Source organism: Leishmania major, chromosome 36, assembly GCF_000002725.2.
Source record: "Leishmania major strain Friedlin complete genome, chromosome 36".
NCBI classification, from domain to species: domain Eukaryota; phylum Euglenozoa; class Kinetoplastea; order Trypanosomatida; family Trypanosomatidae; genus Leishmania; species Leishmania major.
Window position 1 is genome coordinate 2,476,815 of NC_007287.2, and position 16,533 is coordinate 2,493,347.

Sequence of the window (16,533 nt, forward strand, 5' to 3'; positions counted from 1 at the left end):
ACAGGCCCTGCAAGCAGCGTGGCACAGTTGTAAAACGGCGCCACTACCCCGCAACTCGCGCGCAAGCGCAGAGAGAGGCAAGACATAGAAGGGCTTCTCGATGGAAAAGCAAAACTGAGGAACCGTGCACTGCTAAAAAAAAACAAGCAGTTGCGTTAGTGTACATCCGGCAGCGGCGCCCACTCACCAGACTAGCGCATACACTTTGATCGGCGCATCTCGCCGTCCCTCACAGGAAGAGAATACGCCGGATTTCTTGCACTGAAAGCCGCCTCGCCGTCCAGTCGTTCAGCCCTGGATTGTGATAGAACCGGTAGAGCAGCGCCCCGATCTCGTCATCCGTCATGGGCGTCTTAAGGCGATCCTTTACACAATCCTGGAACTCGGACAGGCCCACGTTACCGTCATACGCTGACTCGGAGGCGCTGCGAAAGGAGCGGATGGCGAGTGTGCGGCGTGCCTCGATGAGTGTAAGGAAGCGCTGCAAGGCAGCTTCCGCCTGCGCCTCGGCGTCGACCTTCTTTGCCAGCATCATTGCGCTCTGCACCGGTCCCCGCTGCACCACCACACCGTTGCGGGTGTCACCCCATCTCTTCTGCGACTCGCGTGGCTTGAAGTTTGAGATAAACAGCTGTTGCATGAACTGCTCCGTGAAATCAGCCAGCGACACCCACCCATCCTTGTCGCCGTCGGCGCGCTCCATCACGTTGGTCAGCTCCGCATCCGTCGCGTGCACGCCGGCGTCACTCAGCATCTCACGCACGTTCTCTCGCGTTAGCCCTTGCGTCGACGATGAGGCGTAGTGACGAAAGGCGTCGGTTATGCGGGAAAACTGCTGTTGTAGGTACGAAGCCGCTATGCCGAGAATTTCCTGGGTGCGAAAATAAGACTCGTCCATGTTAGGCATTCCCATCTCGAGGTACCGCTTCGTGCGCTCATCCATCTCCTTGAGCAGGTAGTCGACGCCGTCCAGGCGAATGGTGTTGCCCACCTTGAGCAGCGTGGGGTCTTGCAGGTTTTCCACCGCACGGCGCGCAAAAATCTTCCCACCAACGTGGCCGCTATTCGGCACCTGCAGCTCGAAGACGGACACGGTGTCGTCGGCGAGGTAGTAGCACACAATGAACTGACGCCCCTCATTCTCTTCCGACGGGTTCACCATCTCGGCACCAAAGCGGAAGACATCTTGCGCGTAGCGGGTCAGCTTCAACGCATCTTTCTCCGCAGCAGAGTTGCTGAAGACCATTGTCGACGCGCCGAAGCGCTTGCCAGAGTCGCCGGCGGCATCGCGTGCCGCCTTCGCCAGCCGTGGTCGGCGCTTGCCCACTGTAATTTCGTCTTCTTCGCACAGTGGCGTGGTGACGGCCGGCTCAGGGATGCCTCGCGCCTCCATGTACGCCCGTGTGTGCTCGTCGCAGTCGTAGATGAAGAAAGGTCGTGTAAAGATGTCCACCGTTGTACCGGTGCGCAGATCCTCCGCGCCAACGCACGCTGGTGGTGGACCCTGTGGGTGGTTGAGCGTTTCGGAGGAGAGCAGCACCGCGCGCGCCTCCTTCGGAATGCGGCGGCGGCGCACAAAGACCGGGTACGGGTCGCGGCCGTCGTTCTCCGCCTTGTCAAAAAGCACGGCGATGCTACCATCTGCCAGGTAGAAGTAGATGCGGAACTTCCTCTTTTCCCAGACAGCGTAGAAACACAGCACGTTGCGGTCGTATTCGTAGAAGTCGCGCGCCTTTTCCCGCTCTGCAGGTGTGAGAAGGCTGGCGTGAGTGCCCGCACGCGTTGCCGCCTGCATCTCAACGACGCGCCGCATTTCGATGTGCTGCTCATCTATCCTGCCAGGGCGGCGCATGGCGCTGGTCTCGAACTCGTCACGAGGGTACTCGAGCGGCTCGGGCTGTGGCATCCCCATCACATCGAAAAAATCGCGCGTAAAGGCGTCGCAGTCTACGAGGTTGTACTCCAACCCACGGCACGTAATGGAGGCCCCGATGCAGAGCCGGAAGACGTCCACCCCATCTGGTCTGAAGCGCGACACCATAGTGCCCTTCTGCAGGCCGCTGTTTGCCACTGCCGGTGTCTCCACGATGCTCAGAGATCCATCAGCGAGAAAGTAGTGTAGCTTCACCTTGCGCACTCGCCATGTCTCCATTCTGCTTCCCACCACGTTCTCCGTGTAATAGGCGAAAAAGCGCAGCACCTTGTCGTCTACGGTTCGCCACGATGGAAAGCGCTGGAGAATGATGCGCACCGGGATGCCACACCCTTCCCGCGCCGAGCCGGCGGCTACAGCGGAGCCGTCGAGGGCCGCCGCATCCTTCACGGTCCGTGTGCCTTCCTCGTCGATGGTGCAGTACTGTCGCCTTCCATGCGTTGCGGGGTGTTGCAGCTCCGCGAATGAGAAGCCTGGAAGCTTGGGCAACGCATTGTATACCGTCTTTTCGCGGATGTTCATTTCGTTTTTGCCGGATTATGCGTTTGATGGTGCCTTTCCTTCGGTCTGTTGTTGTGTCGTCGTGCTTGTTCCGTTGCGCGAGCTTCTGTCGGGCAGCGCGGTTGATGGGCTGGTATGCTTACCTTCGCTTGAGGACGAGAGAGGGAGAGTGCGCGTGAGGAGGAGGAGGACACCGATCGACAGCGGATTAGTGCGTGCTGGAATTATTCTGCCGACGTGGAGATGAGTGGAGCAACAGGGGAGTACAAAGAGCACACAGAGAACGTCGCGCTTGTGCGAATTCCATCGCTAAGGTTTCTTGCGTCACAGATGCGTACTCGCGAGGGGAGCGGCGCTGCAGGTCTGTGAAGAATTCGAAAAATCGCGTGAAGGGAGAGCAGAGGCGACGGCCGCTGCGTTGACTTCGGATTTGCTGTCAAGATGCACTGGTCACGAGACGGCGATCAAACAAGGGGGAATGACCAACACACTCACACGACCAACAGAGGCATGTCCGCGGGTGCCCTGACGTGCCAGAGTACACTGAAAATGGTCTACGCAGTAACTGTTACCCGTCCACTGCGCGTGCGGCATGACAGGAAGAGTGAGGATCCTCCCACCTCTCCGCGAGGTGATAAGGCGAGAGGGAAGTTGGTAGGTAGGGGACAGAGATGCCTGTGCGCGTGTGTTCGACACCTCCGTGGGGACAAAAAAAAGACTAAGAAAACAAGAAACTTTATGCGCGAAAGACGACGCGACCGCTTCCACAAAAAAGTGGAGATGGCGAGGAGTGGGGGGGGGAGGAGGAGAGAGAGAACAGCAGAGGGGAGGAAACACAGGGGCGGCAATCAACAATGTGAAGAATGTCACATGAACCGGAGTAGGTGCACCTGTGCGTCTGTGAGAGTGCACATGTGAGTTCGAGGTGCTCGCCATCTTCTCACCGCGCACACATGCGCCAGGACAGTTACCCGAAGCAGGCGCATGACGGCGGCAAAGAAGAAGACGGCAAAAGAGCCGCAAAACCAAAAAAAAACGTGCCGTGACACACTCACAGTTCGACACGCCGAGAACGTCAGACCAAATCAGGGAAAAAGAAAAAAAAAGCGGATAGGGGAAGAGAGTCGTGGGAAAGCGGGGGCATCCAGCCCTTCGCTACAGAGCCCACAACACCCCTCGCAGTCGGTACGAAGTCGTTCCGTGTTCTCCCTCGTCCCGGCTTCTATGGGATGAGCTGCATTCGTGCATGAAATCGTGTGCGCACCATGCTGGCAAGCGATGGGACGAGGGGTGAGGGGCAAGTGAGGATCGGATTCCTGTCGATGAAGCGCACATCACTCCACTAGCGCGTTGAGCCGCTTTAGAATTTTGAAGATCTGCGCGCTGTTGTTGAGCGTGTAGAAGTGGAGGTGGTGGTAATCGAGTCCAGAGGCGCGAATGCACTCAATCATCTGCACACACTGCTCCACACCGTACTCCTTGAGACCGTCAGGGTTCTCCTTGAGCTCTTCTACCCGCTTCTTTACATCGCTGGGAACGCTCGTCTTGCACAGTGACACCATCCGCACGAACCCGGCGTAGGTCGTGATGGGAAGCAGCCCTGCGAGAATGGGGACCGTAATGCCCACCTCCCGGCAGCGCTTCACGAATTTCACGTACAGAGAGGCATCGTAGAAGAGCTGCGTGATGATAAAGCTGGCTCCCGCGTCCACCTTCTCCTTGAGGTACTCCAGCTCTTTCTGATGGTCCTCGTGTGAGATGGTGCCGTTCTCGGCGATGCGGCTCGGGTGGCCCTCAGGGTAGCCAGCGACCGACACGCAGAAGTAGTCGCCGTACGTGTCGCGAATGTATCTCACAAGATCCCTCGCGCACGCGAAGCCGTCCGGGTCGACCTGGAACTCCTCACCACTTGGCGGGTCGCCGCGGAGGGCGAGGATGTTGCGGATACCATGTGTCTTGGCAAATTCAAGCGTCTCCTTGATGAGACCTTTCGGCGTGTTGGTGCAGGTAATGTGCATATTGATGGGCGTGTCAGGGTGCGCATGCTGGAGGTCTTTGCAGAGGCGCATCGTCGTGCCACTCGTGCGACCACCAGCGCCCCATGTCAAGTCGAGGAAGACTGGCGACTGATGCATAAAGTTTGGGACTAGCACCTTCATCATGTCCTCCTCCGCCTTCTCGCTACGAGGGGGGTAAAGCTCATAGGAGGTGTTCCACTTGCTAGCATCCTCGGCGGCGATTGCGTCACTGATAAGCTTGGACATGATGTCGCTAGATATCTGCCCTTGAGGGGGATACGAGTAGACTTAGTGTTGTCGATGCAGGCTGGTTGCCGTGGGAGAGGGGAAGGGCATGGGACAGAGGCACGCGAACACGAAAGAAGGTGTGGCGGTGATGGTGGCGGAAGTGTTGGGCTTGCGGGGGCAGTGACGTCCAACAAAGAAAAAAAAAAACAACAGCTTCCAGCGAGGATGCGGGGGATATATCGGCGTGACCTGGGCGGCACGGCTGGGAGATGGCAAACCACAAATCCTACAAGCACTGCCAACGCTCGAGAGTTTATTGCTGAATGCAGGTAGGTAGGGATGCACTTGCACGCCTGCGTGTATTGCTGTTGCTTAAATGATGCGTGACTGCGTAAAAGGCTGCAAAGAAGTGCGTGCCTTGGCAACGACGTGAAAGGCAGAGAGAGGGAGGAGGGGGGCGGAGGGCGGCAGGTTCGTAGTCCACCACGCAGGTCATGTCACACACCACAGCCGAGCACGCACCAAGGTAGCGAGAGGATGAAGAATGTGACGCGACCTCGCCGAAGTCTCCAAGGCACTGCAAGTGTGGGTGGATGGGAAGGCGCGAAGGGGAAAGCGAGAACAAGGGCGTGAAAGCAGAGCTGGCCCTCCATAGGGCGCGCAAGGCCCCCTCCACCACCCATGTCTGCTCCGATGATTGCATAGCGCTTTCAAGCGATTTGGTGAGCGTACATACAACATACACAATCTTCCCACCTAGAAACGCACGCACACATCTACACACACACACACACACACACACACCGCAGGAGAAAGAAAGGAGAACAACACAAGAACAGACGAAAGTGCGACAGTTACTCGAAGGATGTTAGGGAGAAACAGCAAAGAACGAACACACGCGCCGAGGCCCGTACACATGCACCGTATCTTCTTTAGCAGTTACACTTATGCAGCCGCCGTCAGTATATGCCCGCACAAGATAATCCGTTTCCGCCTTCGGACACACACACACACACACATACACAAACACTCACATCGTAGTAGTATATATATATATATATATATGCGCCTCGCGTCCTTTTCGTTTGTTTCGGCAACCACCGCACTCGTGTTTTCGCCATCAACCAAAAGACGGTTCAAAAGACAAGGCAGGCGCTCACCACGGCCCCCTCTCCCTCATGCGCAAGCTACGAGCAGCTCACACACGGAAGTAGCGACAACACAGAGAACTCAAATCACCAGCAGCGGCCTATTCAAAGTACAGAGGCGGAAAAAACAAAGGAATCGGCGAGGGCAGTGCGAGGGAACACGTGGAGGGCTAGTGGATAAACGAGCAGCATATGCTTTCACTTTGCTGCTCTCTCTCTCTCTATATATGTTACTCGCCTTTCCGGGGGATTGTCCCCCCTCCCTCACCGTGATCGAGCGTCGCACTTGTGTCCCTCCGCGCTTGGAACAAGTAACTCAGACGAGCAGCACGGCATTGATGCAGCCGTCGTTCTCCGGGTTGTTCGTTACCTGCGCGTACTTGCCCCACACTACCTTACCAGACGGCGTCACCAGACCTAACTCGGACACGTTCACCTCAATCACAGAGCCCTTCGTGATGACGCCAAGGCCGGTGTACATCTTGCCCTGCGGGTTCTTCTTGACAGATATGATGGGGAGGCAGAAGGTGGCCTTTAGCTCCGGGTGGGTGACGTGGGCCTTCTTGAAGCGCAGTGCCATGGGCCGAATGAAGCGCTCCATCTTCGGCATGCGGCGGGTGAAGGTCTCCCCGACGAATGTCACCTTGTTCACCAAACGTTTCCACGACTTCTTCCCACGCTTGCCAGAGGTGACGGCCTTGAGCATCTCATCCTCCGACACCGTCTTGACCTTCTCGATCGGCACGGCCCACTTGCCGGCTTTCTCCTTCCTCTTCTGCTTCAGCGAGTTTGACAGCACCTTGGCGCGGTCGGCCTCGCTACGGTCCATCAGGAAGCCGGGCAAGGCGTTCTTGGGCCCCTTGTCCTTCACCCGCTCCGTCGTCTGCTTCTCCTCATGCTCACGGATCTTCTTGCGGATTTCAGCCTTTTCCGCGTAGCGGGCCTTCTGCGCCAGCTTGGCTTTCATACCACGCACCCGCTTCAGGTAGTTCGCATCCGTGTGCGCCTTGCGGGCTTCACGCTTGCGGGTGCGCTCGACATGATCAAGACGGCGACCGTAGCGCTTCTGCGCTTGCTCAATGTACTCGTTCTGCGGCATCGTCTCAGGCTTCGATGAGGAGCGTTAGACGGGAAAGGGTGAAGCTGCAATATGCACAACGGGAAAAAGCGTGGAGGGAGGAGACAGTGCACAGCAACAAGTTTAGCACCAAGGGGTGGTGGTGGTGAGGGAGTGAGGAGAACGAGCACCTTCTCACGAAAGCTTGTGCAGTGTCAGGAGCGTAGTTGCTGTGTGGGGAGGGACAAGGGAGGAGAGCAGGTGGCAGACCGCACACGAGAGCGCTGGAGAGAAAAAGATGAAGAGGAGAGCGAGAACAGTAAGTGCGATGGTCCGGGGAGAAGAGGGGGTGGTGCTGGTGGTCCATGTTTGTTTCCTTCGCACACCTCTGTGTGCTCTTTCGGGTCGGCTGTTGGGCAAGGCGGGACGGGGGCGTTGGAGCTGGTGTCGGAGGGAAAGGGAGGGAGCGCAGGATGAGAAAGAAAAGGGTGGCGCCGCCGCACAGGTGTCGTTCGCCACGCATCGCCCGTGACGTTTGCTGGCACGTGAGGAACACGCATACATAGCACACGTACACAGTCATGATGGTTCGCGCTCTTGTGGAGGGGGTGACTACTAGCCGAGAGCGGTGGCAGCCATGAAGGAGGCGAAGCAGTGCTGAGAGGAGCAGCGATGGGGGAATGGTGGATTGCATCCGCGGCACAACACACGTCGGCAGCCCAGCCCAAGCCAGAGGTGTCACGCTTTGCCGCGTCGTCTCGTACGTGCGAGTTGGCGTCGCGTTTTCTTCCTATCGATGCTCTGTTTTCCGCTTGCTCACGATTTGGCAAAGAACAAGACTTCGGTGAACTCACGCACCATTGCGTCCATCACGTGCTGCTCATGCTTGGGTAGGCGGGCTATGTTGAAGGTCGGGTACGCGGCGCAGGGAGGTGCCGTGCCGGCAGGCACTGAGGGAGAGGCTTTTACCTCTGGATAGGAGGGGTCTGAGGTGATGGCAAGTGCTTCCTGCAAACGCGGCGACGGTGGTGTGCGCGTTAAATCATCATTACGGGTGCGGTTGCGCTTCACAATGCGCAGACGATCCTCCACGCTGTGTAGCCCGCCGGCTGAGCTGCTGATGGGAAGAGTAGGGACGCTTGTACTCGGGTTGAGCGGCACCACCCCAGCCACCGGGGCCGAGCTGGGTCGCTCATAGGAGGGAGAGGCGACGTGGCGCGGGCTCAGCCCACCGGTGCTTGCGGCGCTTCGGCGCGATCGGAAAAGCATCGAGGAATTGCAAACATACACCAAACCTTCAACACGTCTCAAGATGTCTCGACGGGTGTGCGTGTCCGTGAGAAAGTCGTGCAATGGTCAACGCCGTGTTCTTCTGCTGACACACTGCTGCCTCCATAGACAGCCGATGGAGGCAGTTGCAGCAGCGGACTAGCTTGTGATTCCTGAACGGTTCACGTAGGATCGATCGGGCACCGCACAACTTGAGCAGGTGGGGTGTGAGGTGGACTTCTTGTTTACTTTCGACTCCCCACTGCGCTACAACGGATTATAAGCGCACGTAAACGAAAACCCATACGCCGCCTCTACCATGTACACGTTGTGTGAGGCGCAGGCGGATTTGCAAAGGCAAGGGAAGGCCACAGGGTGTCGGAGCAGTGTGGGGAGAGGGCAGCGAGTCGCAGCAGTACATGTAAGAGGAGGGGCCTGTGACGAATGACCCGGCAGGGGTGGGTTCAGTGTGTGTGCGTGTGTTGGGAGGGGGGGGGCGGGAGACATGAGAAGTTTGGTCATGGGGTCTGCGAGAGTGAGGCGCTCGGCAGTTCGTGCGCATACGTACTCAAACGAATCGATCTTTCCGTTGCCCCCCGCTCAGCGAGTGCGGTGCCAAGAGCGGTGCACCTTATCCTCTGAAACCAAAGACGCAGAAAAAAGGGCACGCAGGCATGTGAGCCTCAGACACACACACACACAACAAAACAGAAACAAAAGGACACCATATGCACAGCCAACACGCCATCATGGGGGCAGGAGAAGAGGCACATCATGAAGGCAAGCCGTCGCAACTTTGGTCGCGCATGAGACGATGGCGTAGCAAGTCTTCCTGCATCACGGCCGCGCGCCAAGTGGTGGTGCTACGCCACTGAGACTCGGTCCCTGAATAGCCGCCACATACGTCTCAATACTCGCGGTATCGAAGAAGAGTTCCGATGTGATCGCTGTCGAACTGGTTTGAATCAAACCGTTTGCGCCCAAAGCGAAGTACGTCCTCATATGTCTGCCCGGACCTTGTCGCCGCTATGAGGGCGTCGGTGTGTGCGCTAGTGTCTATGCTCGCGGTGTGCTTTTCGTGTGTCGCCGGCGACAGCGCCTCTGTTGCTGCTGAACCCGCCCCGCGTGAAGGCGCCTCGTACGGCTGAGAGTAGATCAGGTCCCGTGCCGCACTTGACTCGTGGTACGTGCGGCGGGAGATGGGTCGGCTAAAAGGCTCCTCGTCACGCAGAATACGTTCTAGTTCCGCGTCCTTGCGAGCGAGAGGGCGGTTCCCTGCTGGCATGGTGGGCGGCTTCGCCATATCGGAGTCATCGACGATTTCTATGACCTCCACCTCAGGTTCGTCATCGGCCGCCACGCCGTGGTGGTGCGAGGGTGCCGAAGAAGCCGACTGGGGGTGACGCTGCCTGCATTGTTGAGATTGATTGGGGACTGCGGCTGTGTCCCGAGGATGAGAGCGAGTGATGATGTCGTAAACAGACTCCCCGGACGCACTTGGCAGTGGCAAGCCGACGCGTCGTAGCTCGTCGTCGAAGCCATCTGCACCGGTTGCCTCTGTATAGTTCACCGCGTTTTCAACGGGATCAGCATCGCATCTGCATCCGTCATAGCGTTCAATACGCCGGTCCAGGTCCTCCTGGAGGCGGCGCATCTCTCGCTCTGCGAGCGCGGCTGAGTGTGACGCCTTTCTGCGCTGTTCTTCCTGCTGTGCGATCTCGTCAAAGAGTCGACCAGACGGCGAGGCAGCGATGAAGACCGGCTTCTTCGCCTCTGTGCCGTCGCCTGCCGTGGACGCCGGGATGGCGCGCCAGCTGGCCCGTGAGAGGCATGACGTCGACGGACGCGATGCGACCGCCGAGCTGAATGCGGAGGAGGTCGTCGTGTCCGCCCGCTTCTGCAGTGCCTCATACCCTTCGCGCTGCAGCTCTCCAGGCCACTTGCGGCTGTCGATCTCGTACATGCCGATGCACAGCTCCCCATCCATGCTCAGTACCACTTTCTGTTTCTTCATGGAAATGGTGGCGACGCCCGGCAGCGAGAGCTGGAGCACACGCCCGCGCGAAAGCCCCTCGCCAAGGTACAGAAAGAACTCTTTGAGCGCAGTCGAGGCAACGCGCGCGGGCACGCCGCACACTGCTACTATGTCAGCCATGCTCACTCGCACATAGCCTTCCCCGCCAGGCCGCTCGAGTGGCACTTTGCCGGTGTCGACACCGTAACGATTTGCGTAGTTGAGGTTGATGCCAAAGCACAGCTTACGCGTTTTGTAGGGGTTTTGCTGCCGATCGCGCAGCAGAACGTACTCCTCGGTCCACAGCGCGCCGAATGGTGCGATTTGTACCGCGCTGCCGTCGAGGAGCAGGCGACGCGCCACTACCGCCACCGCCACCCAGACCTTCTCTAGCTCACTCAGCAGGAACACGCTCTTATCTGATGTGTTTTGCCCTGCGGCACACTCAGCGAGCGCCACGTTAGTCGTGATGGCTCCACGACTGCTCAACATCTCGCTTGTGTGTCTCTCTGTGTATGCGTGTGTATGGTGCGTGCACTTGGCAGCGCGTTAATGTATTCGCCTGTGATCCTGTAAAGGAAATGTATGACAGGACGGGGTAGCTCCTTCTCTCTCCTTTTATTTTTCGTGTATTCGTGTGCTGGCGCACGCCGTCGCGGCGCACCGCTGAAATACTACGCTGCAGAGTAGAGGTACAAAATGCCAAAGTGGGTAAGGGATGAAGGGGTTGGTGTGTGCGTGCCGTGCATGCGTGTGCGTGTGTATGGGAGGGGGAGGTGCAGTGAGAGGTTGGCGCGTCAAGAGAGGCGTGAACGTTTGCGTTTGTGGCTCTGTCTCAGTGAACGTGCGCACTGTGCAGCCTCCGACGCGCGCGCAGTGGCGTACACACACGCACGCACACATGAAAGAACATAAAGAGCAGAGGCGGAAACAAGAAGCAAACACCGGTCCGTGTGAGTCGATAGAAGTGAAGAGAGAGAGAGTCACGTGCCGCTTCAACGGCAGCAGCGCGTGGGAAAACACCGCTGCTTCGCAAGAGTGGGCGAGTGGTCGGCAGCAGGCGTCTCAAGATGATGAGAAGACGGGCTCGTACTTCTCGTGGGCCAGCAGCGTTCCTTTCGTCTCCATGGTCACCGAGAGTGCCAGTTATTGAAAGAAAAGAATGGGCAGCCGAGACAGGAATGAAGGGAGGAGAGAGCAAAGGCAAGTAAGCAGTCACCCACGTGTAAGGGATGATGGTGTAGGGAAGTAAGAGCAAAAAAAAGGAGTCAGATTGGAAGGAGGAAGAAGGACTACATGGCGATTGAGTCAGAGGGGGGGGGTCCGAGTGCCGGCGGGCGCGGTTCACTGCCGTTTCAGGGCTGGTGACGTGCGAAAGCAGAGCGCAGCGTTGCCATCCTTGGTTCCATGTACTCCATGTCACAACAGGCTCCGCCTCAAACGTTTAGTCGACGATCCGCTGCGCCGTCCATCACCTCTCGTCACTATCGTCGTAAAAGAGCGACGGCAGCTCCAGTGGGACGGAGCGGGTGGCCGTCGGTGGACGCGGCGGGGGAGAGATGCGGGCGTCTTCCACCTCTCCGCCGCCGCGCACCTGCGACATGCGGCGGGGCAGTGGGGCCACCCGCACCGTGGTGGTGGGGGAGACCTCCATCAACGTCTTGGCAATCCCCGCGGCCGCGGTGATGCCTCGAAGCAGTCCGATGCACACCTGTGCGCCGTACTGAGCGAGACCGGAGCTGCAAATGGTCTGCACGTGACGTACGACGACGGAGTCGATCACGGGGAAGTAGGTATCGACGAGGCTCGAAAAGAACCTTTCGTAGACCTGCACCGCACCGAGAAAGCGATGATGCGAAAAGTACAGCGCTAGAACGATGCGGGCGCATAGGTAAAGCCAGCGCATCGCGATAAAGGGGGTGAGAAACAGCACATCAGCCACCTCCAGAAGCCATGCAAATATGAGCGTCAGCGTCACGTTTGTCACCTGCAGTGCATCGGGGTCTGGTGAGCGGCAGAGCTGCGCGCCGTAGATGACCGGCTGCACAAAGGAGAGGTACACGAGGTAGCCCCGCAAAAGAAACTCTAGCATTGTGTATATCCATATACAGAGTGCTGTGATGACCGCGAGGATGTGCTGTGGTGGAAGTAGTGGTACGGAGAGCGAGGCTTCTTGTGGATCATGCGCGTGTCTGATACGGACACGACAGCACGGCAGGGAAGTTTTTGTGTGTAGTTGCGCAGGCGCGAGATAGCGACTGAGACCGATAAGGGGCTGGGGGGGGGGGTGAAGGGGGTCCGGCGAGATGAGGGTCAGGGATAGGGGGCGAGCGGTGAAGGCAGGAGGTGGTGAGAGTAAACGGCAGGGCAGGCCGTCTCTTCGTGGCTCGTCACCGTACAGGAAGATACCCTGTCAGTCAGAGGCGGCGTTGTCATCGTAGCTGGTCATGGGATGTGCCGTTTGTGCGCCTTCCAGCGACGCCGTGGCCAAAGTAACATACGCACAGGTTGGAAAGAGGCGGAAAAGGAGTTCGAGGTCACCGGGGTCTGTGTACTGTCTCGCCCTCCTTGTTTCGCCACTGGGGCAGCCAAGCTGCTTCATTGCACTTCCAGGAAGTGTGCAAGGTCGATGTGTGTGTGTGTGTGGGGGGGGGGGGGAGGCGACGAGAGATGGAGGAGGCGGCAGCGGCGGTTGTGGGTAAAAAACAACAACAACAATACAGAACAGCCAAACGAATTAACAACCAACACCAACAACTATCCCGCAGGACGAGACGCGGGAGGGGGACCACCAAAGCTCTGCAGCGCCGTGCGAGCGCGAATGAAAAAAAAAAGAGAAGGAGGTCAGCGCAGCACCGAGGATGTGAAGACAGGAAGACCGAGAGAGTCGACACGTGCACCGCCGAAGCACACATATATGTATGTATATATATACATATCTATATATGTATCCCTCTCTGCTTTTCCCCTCTACACGACTGCAAGCTGAGTATCACACCTTTGCTCTTCCTCTTCTCCCTGCACGACCACATCACCCCACCGCATCGAGGGCGAGAGCGACACACAGGGAAACCTCCTCAACCAATAAAGCAGAGGCCCAAAAGACGATACTGGTTGATGGAAGTGGGATGGGGTGTTGGGATGTGATAGGGGAACGCCGCTAATGAACGCCTCTCCCTGTTATACTGTGCACCGACCGCACAGCGGCCGAACGCGCGCCGGACGCCGGCAAAAACAGCTTCTACCGCACATATTCGAAGAGAGAGAAAGCAGTAACAACAAAATACAGCTACACACAGAAGCCCACGGGGCTGATCCGCGTCAGTGCACGAACAACACCCAGCACATTACCCAGACAACTTCGTGTTACTGTGCCACCGCCAGCTTCTTGAGGTGCTGCATGAACACCTGCAAGGATGCATCATCCGTGTACACGAGCTCGCCTTCGTGCGAGCCGTAGGTCCCACTGTCGGTGGATGCGTAGGAGCGGCTGGGGTTGATGCGGTTGTACAAGATACGCGCATCGGGGTCGTCTTGGCACACCTCGATCAGGCGCGGAGTGGGGTAGCGAGAGCCGACGAGCACATGCGCATCGGCCAGCGGTACCTCCAGAAACTTCTTGAAGTGCGTGTAGTCCTCGTGCTCTGCATAGCTTGCCTTCTTCCATGCAGCAATGCTGGCGCCGTAGTGGATGAGCACCTCGAAAAAGGTGTCCAGCAGCAGAATGTTGTCGGGCTGGATGGCTGTGCTGTCGAGTGGCACGGGCTGCGGTGCCGCGTCCATGCGGTAGCTGTACAGGGTCGGCTGGATCTGCACAATGGAGTCCTCTACGTTGGATTTGAGCAGCTGCAGGCGCAGGGACGCCGTCTCGTCGGGGCTCGAGTTGAAGATTTGCAGGTAGCCGGAGCGGCGCAGGTGGTACATGAAGGCGGGGAAGTACACGAACTCTTTGGGCAGGCGCAGCGAGTCAGGCTTGTCTTTCGTGTACTCTCCAAAACGAGAGACAAGACGCACCACTGTGCGGTCCAGCCAACGCAGCACGTCAAAGAGCGGCATGCTATCTGTTTTGTGCACCGCTTCGCGAGCCAGCAACACGGCAGCTGTCTCCTGATCGAAGGCGGCGACAAGGTCTTGGATGGGCGGGTTCTGCGCCTGCCGCAACGTCAGTGTTGTGACGCGCGTGTGCGTCTCCTGCCCCATCTCGTACCTCGTCACGATTTGGGTGTAACGCAGCGGATTCTTGGCCGCCTCGTTGGATTGCGTGCTGGCCGTGTCGTAGTAGATGGCGAAGGTGGTGGTTGAGTCAAGTTGGCAGGTTGTCCACTGACAGGTGCCGCCGAGCCCGATCTCGTATTCCGCCACAGACGCGGACATCTTGCCAGTGCCGACGCAGGGGCCAATGACGCCTTGCACCTTCCACGTTGGCGACGTGATGACGTCTATTGTCGCGTTCAGCCCCAGCTTGAGCGTTCCGTCTTCGCGGCGTGCAAAGAACTGGTGTAGGGAAAGGCGAAACGGCACCTCCAGCCACGACTCCGCATTCAGCACAACACCGCCAGAAGATTGCACGCACGTCTTCATCTCAGCCAGGCCAAACTGATCCAGGGAGGCGACGAAGCAGTTGAGAGAGTGACCCTGCGCGACAATGCGGTGCATCAGCTTTTCGTAGAATGCGCATGAGGTGCTCCAGTACGTGGCGGCCGCTGTCTCGTCGCGGATGTCGGCGTGCACGCGGATCATCTTTTCGCGACTCACGTCCACGACAATGCCCGGGCCCGACGTACACACGCCGGACATGAAGGTGAGGATGCAGGAGCCCGTGTTTGGCGATACGATCTGCAGCAAACTAGCCGCGACTGAGAGCGCAGCCCCGGTGCACCGCAGTGGCCGATGGCCCTTCATGACGGGCCACAGGTCGCGGGACATGGAGGAAATGAGCTGCGCCACGTAGGCTGAACAGTTGCGCAGCGGTGCCACGAATCGGCCGGGGTTGGGCAAGGTCAGCTTTAGCCGCTCTACCGTCATCTCCTGCGTGCCACGCAGCACCATGGCACGCGGGTACGTGGCAGAGCCAGCGATCTCGTGCACGCTGACCGTCGTGCCGTATGTGACAATCGCCACGTTTGCGTACTCTGGGATCATCTGCAGGGACTGTAACAAGAAGTCGCGCAGACCCTGCAGCTCCTCGTCCGTATCGAGGCACGTGTCAACGACCAGCACGAACGTGGGCGGGCTACGGCTAGGCATATGCGCCACAAATTCTACTGTTGTTGAGGACGGCTGCATCTCTGGCGGCAGGTTGTACTGATTTGCTTGCTGATGCTGCGGCGGCAGCGCGTTCTTGGTGTGGCACAGGGGACACCCCCACATGCGGCTGGGCGGGTCGAGAGTGGCGTACGGGTTCAGCACCCCTCCGCACACAGTGCACTGCGTCGGTGCGTAGTTGAGCTGGGTACAAGGGCTGCCGAGGGGGGAGTACAGACACCCTAACGGGGCCACCATGCGCGCGCCATCAATGCGGTTCATTGAATACAGCGACCATGACCAGCGTGTCGTCGCCTCGGCAGGTCTCTCTTCAACTGTACCCGTGGCGGGCTGGCCAAAGGAGGGAGCCTGAGCTTGTGGCCGCTGCTGGTATTGGTGCTGATGGTATGCGTCTTGGGATGCGCTCTGCTCGCCGCCATTGGAATACTGATTGTACTGCTGCTGCTGGGCTGGCGCCGCTTGTGGCTGTTGATGCTCATACGTGTATGCTTGCTGAGCGCCATACTGTTGGTATGTCTCGTTTTGGGCACCATAGCCGCCGTAGCCATTTGCTGGGGCACCACCACCGTATGCACCGGCATTGGTCCCATACGCCTGAGGCTGCGGTTGGCCGTACTGGGCCGCGAAGTTTCCGTAGACGTACTCGCCGCTCATGGTTTCGTTTTGTTTCGCCGGCCGCCGCTGCAGGTGGTAGCTACTATAACCTCTCGTATCTTCTTTTTTGTTCCCCGACTCCTCCGTGTCTGTCCTACGATGGACGGCTGCTGGCGATAGGACAAGGGCAGACACACACACACACACACACACACACGTACACACGCAAAGACAGGCTACACCGAGGTTGCGGTGTTTTGTTTCTCTTTAATGGCCTTTTTCTGTCGTCTTTCCAGCCCACTCCGCGTCTTCGACCCTCGACGCGCACAAAACAGCTGTGCGTGCCTGCCTGCGGGTGACGGTGGAGTGGGGGACGATGAAGATCAGCCGGTGAAAACGCAAGCCGCCACAGCAAGAATAACGATAGGAGGGCAAAGGCTTGTGATTAGAACCGCGGGGAGAGTGGAGAGGCGTGAAGAAAGACGGAAAGGAAAAAAAATGCACCG

The 16,533-nt window shown here is 58.4% G+C and overlaps 6 protein-coding genes across 6 annotated transcripts; all 6 read right to left on the reverse strand.

Moving 5' to 3' along the window:
* Positions 1–229: 229 nt before the first annotated feature.
* On the reverse strand, positions 230–2,455 carry LMJF_36_6380 (conserved hypothetical protein; the record flags this gene model as incomplete). Its single annotated transcript, XM_001687176.1, has 1 exon — positions 230–2,455. The coding sequence occupies one exon, from the start codon at positions 2,453–2,455 to the stop codon at positions 230–232; it is 2,226 nt and encodes a 741-aa protein (XP_001687228.1).
* Positions 2,456–3,768: 1,313 nt separating this feature from the next.
* Positions 3,769–4,698, reverse strand: LMJF_36_6390 (putative methylenetetrahydrofolate reductase; the record flags this gene model as incomplete). The annotated part of the gene is made up of 1 exon (XM_001687177.1): positions 3,769–4,698. One exon carries the CDS (start codon positions 4,696–4,698, stop codon positions 3,769–3,771), a length of 930 nt encoding a protein of 309 aa, XP_001687229.1.
* A 1,446-nt stretch (positions 4,699–6,144) lies between these two features.
* Positions 6,145–6,927, reverse strand: LMJF_36_6400 (putative 40S ribosomal protein S8; the record flags this gene model as incomplete). Its single annotated transcript, XM_001687178.1, has 1 exon — positions 6,145–6,927. One exon carries the CDS (start codon positions 6,925–6,927, stop codon positions 6,145–6,147), a length of 783 nt encoding a protein of 260 aa, XP_001687230.1.
* A 2,134-nt stretch (positions 6,928–9,061) lies between these two features.
* On the reverse strand, positions 9,062–10,660 carry LMJF_36_6410 (conserved hypothetical protein; the record flags this gene model as incomplete). The annotated part of the gene is made up of 1 exon (XM_001687179.1): positions 9,062–10,660. One exon carries the CDS (start codon positions 10,658–10,660, stop codon positions 9,062–9,064), a length of 1,599 nt encoding a protein of 532 aa, XP_001687231.1.
* A 979-nt stretch (positions 10,661–11,639) lies between these two features.
* Positions 11,640–12,260, reverse strand: LMJF_36_6420 (conserved hypothetical protein; the record flags this gene model as incomplete). Its single annotated transcript, XM_001687180.1, has 1 exon — positions 11,640–12,260. The coding sequence occupies one exon, from the start codon at positions 12,258–12,260 to the stop codon at positions 11,640–11,642; it is 621 nt and encodes a 206-aa protein (XP_001687232.1).
* A 1,274-nt stretch (positions 12,261–13,534) lies between these two features.
* On the reverse strand, positions 13,535–16,087 carry LMJF_36_6430 (protein transport protein Sec23-like protein; the record flags this gene model as incomplete). Its single annotated transcript, XM_001687181.1, has 1 exon — positions 13,535–16,087. One exon carries the CDS (start codon positions 16,085–16,087, stop codon positions 13,535–13,537), a length of 2,553 nt encoding a protein of 850 aa, XP_001687233.1.
* Positions 16,088–16,533: the final 446 nt, after the last annotated feature.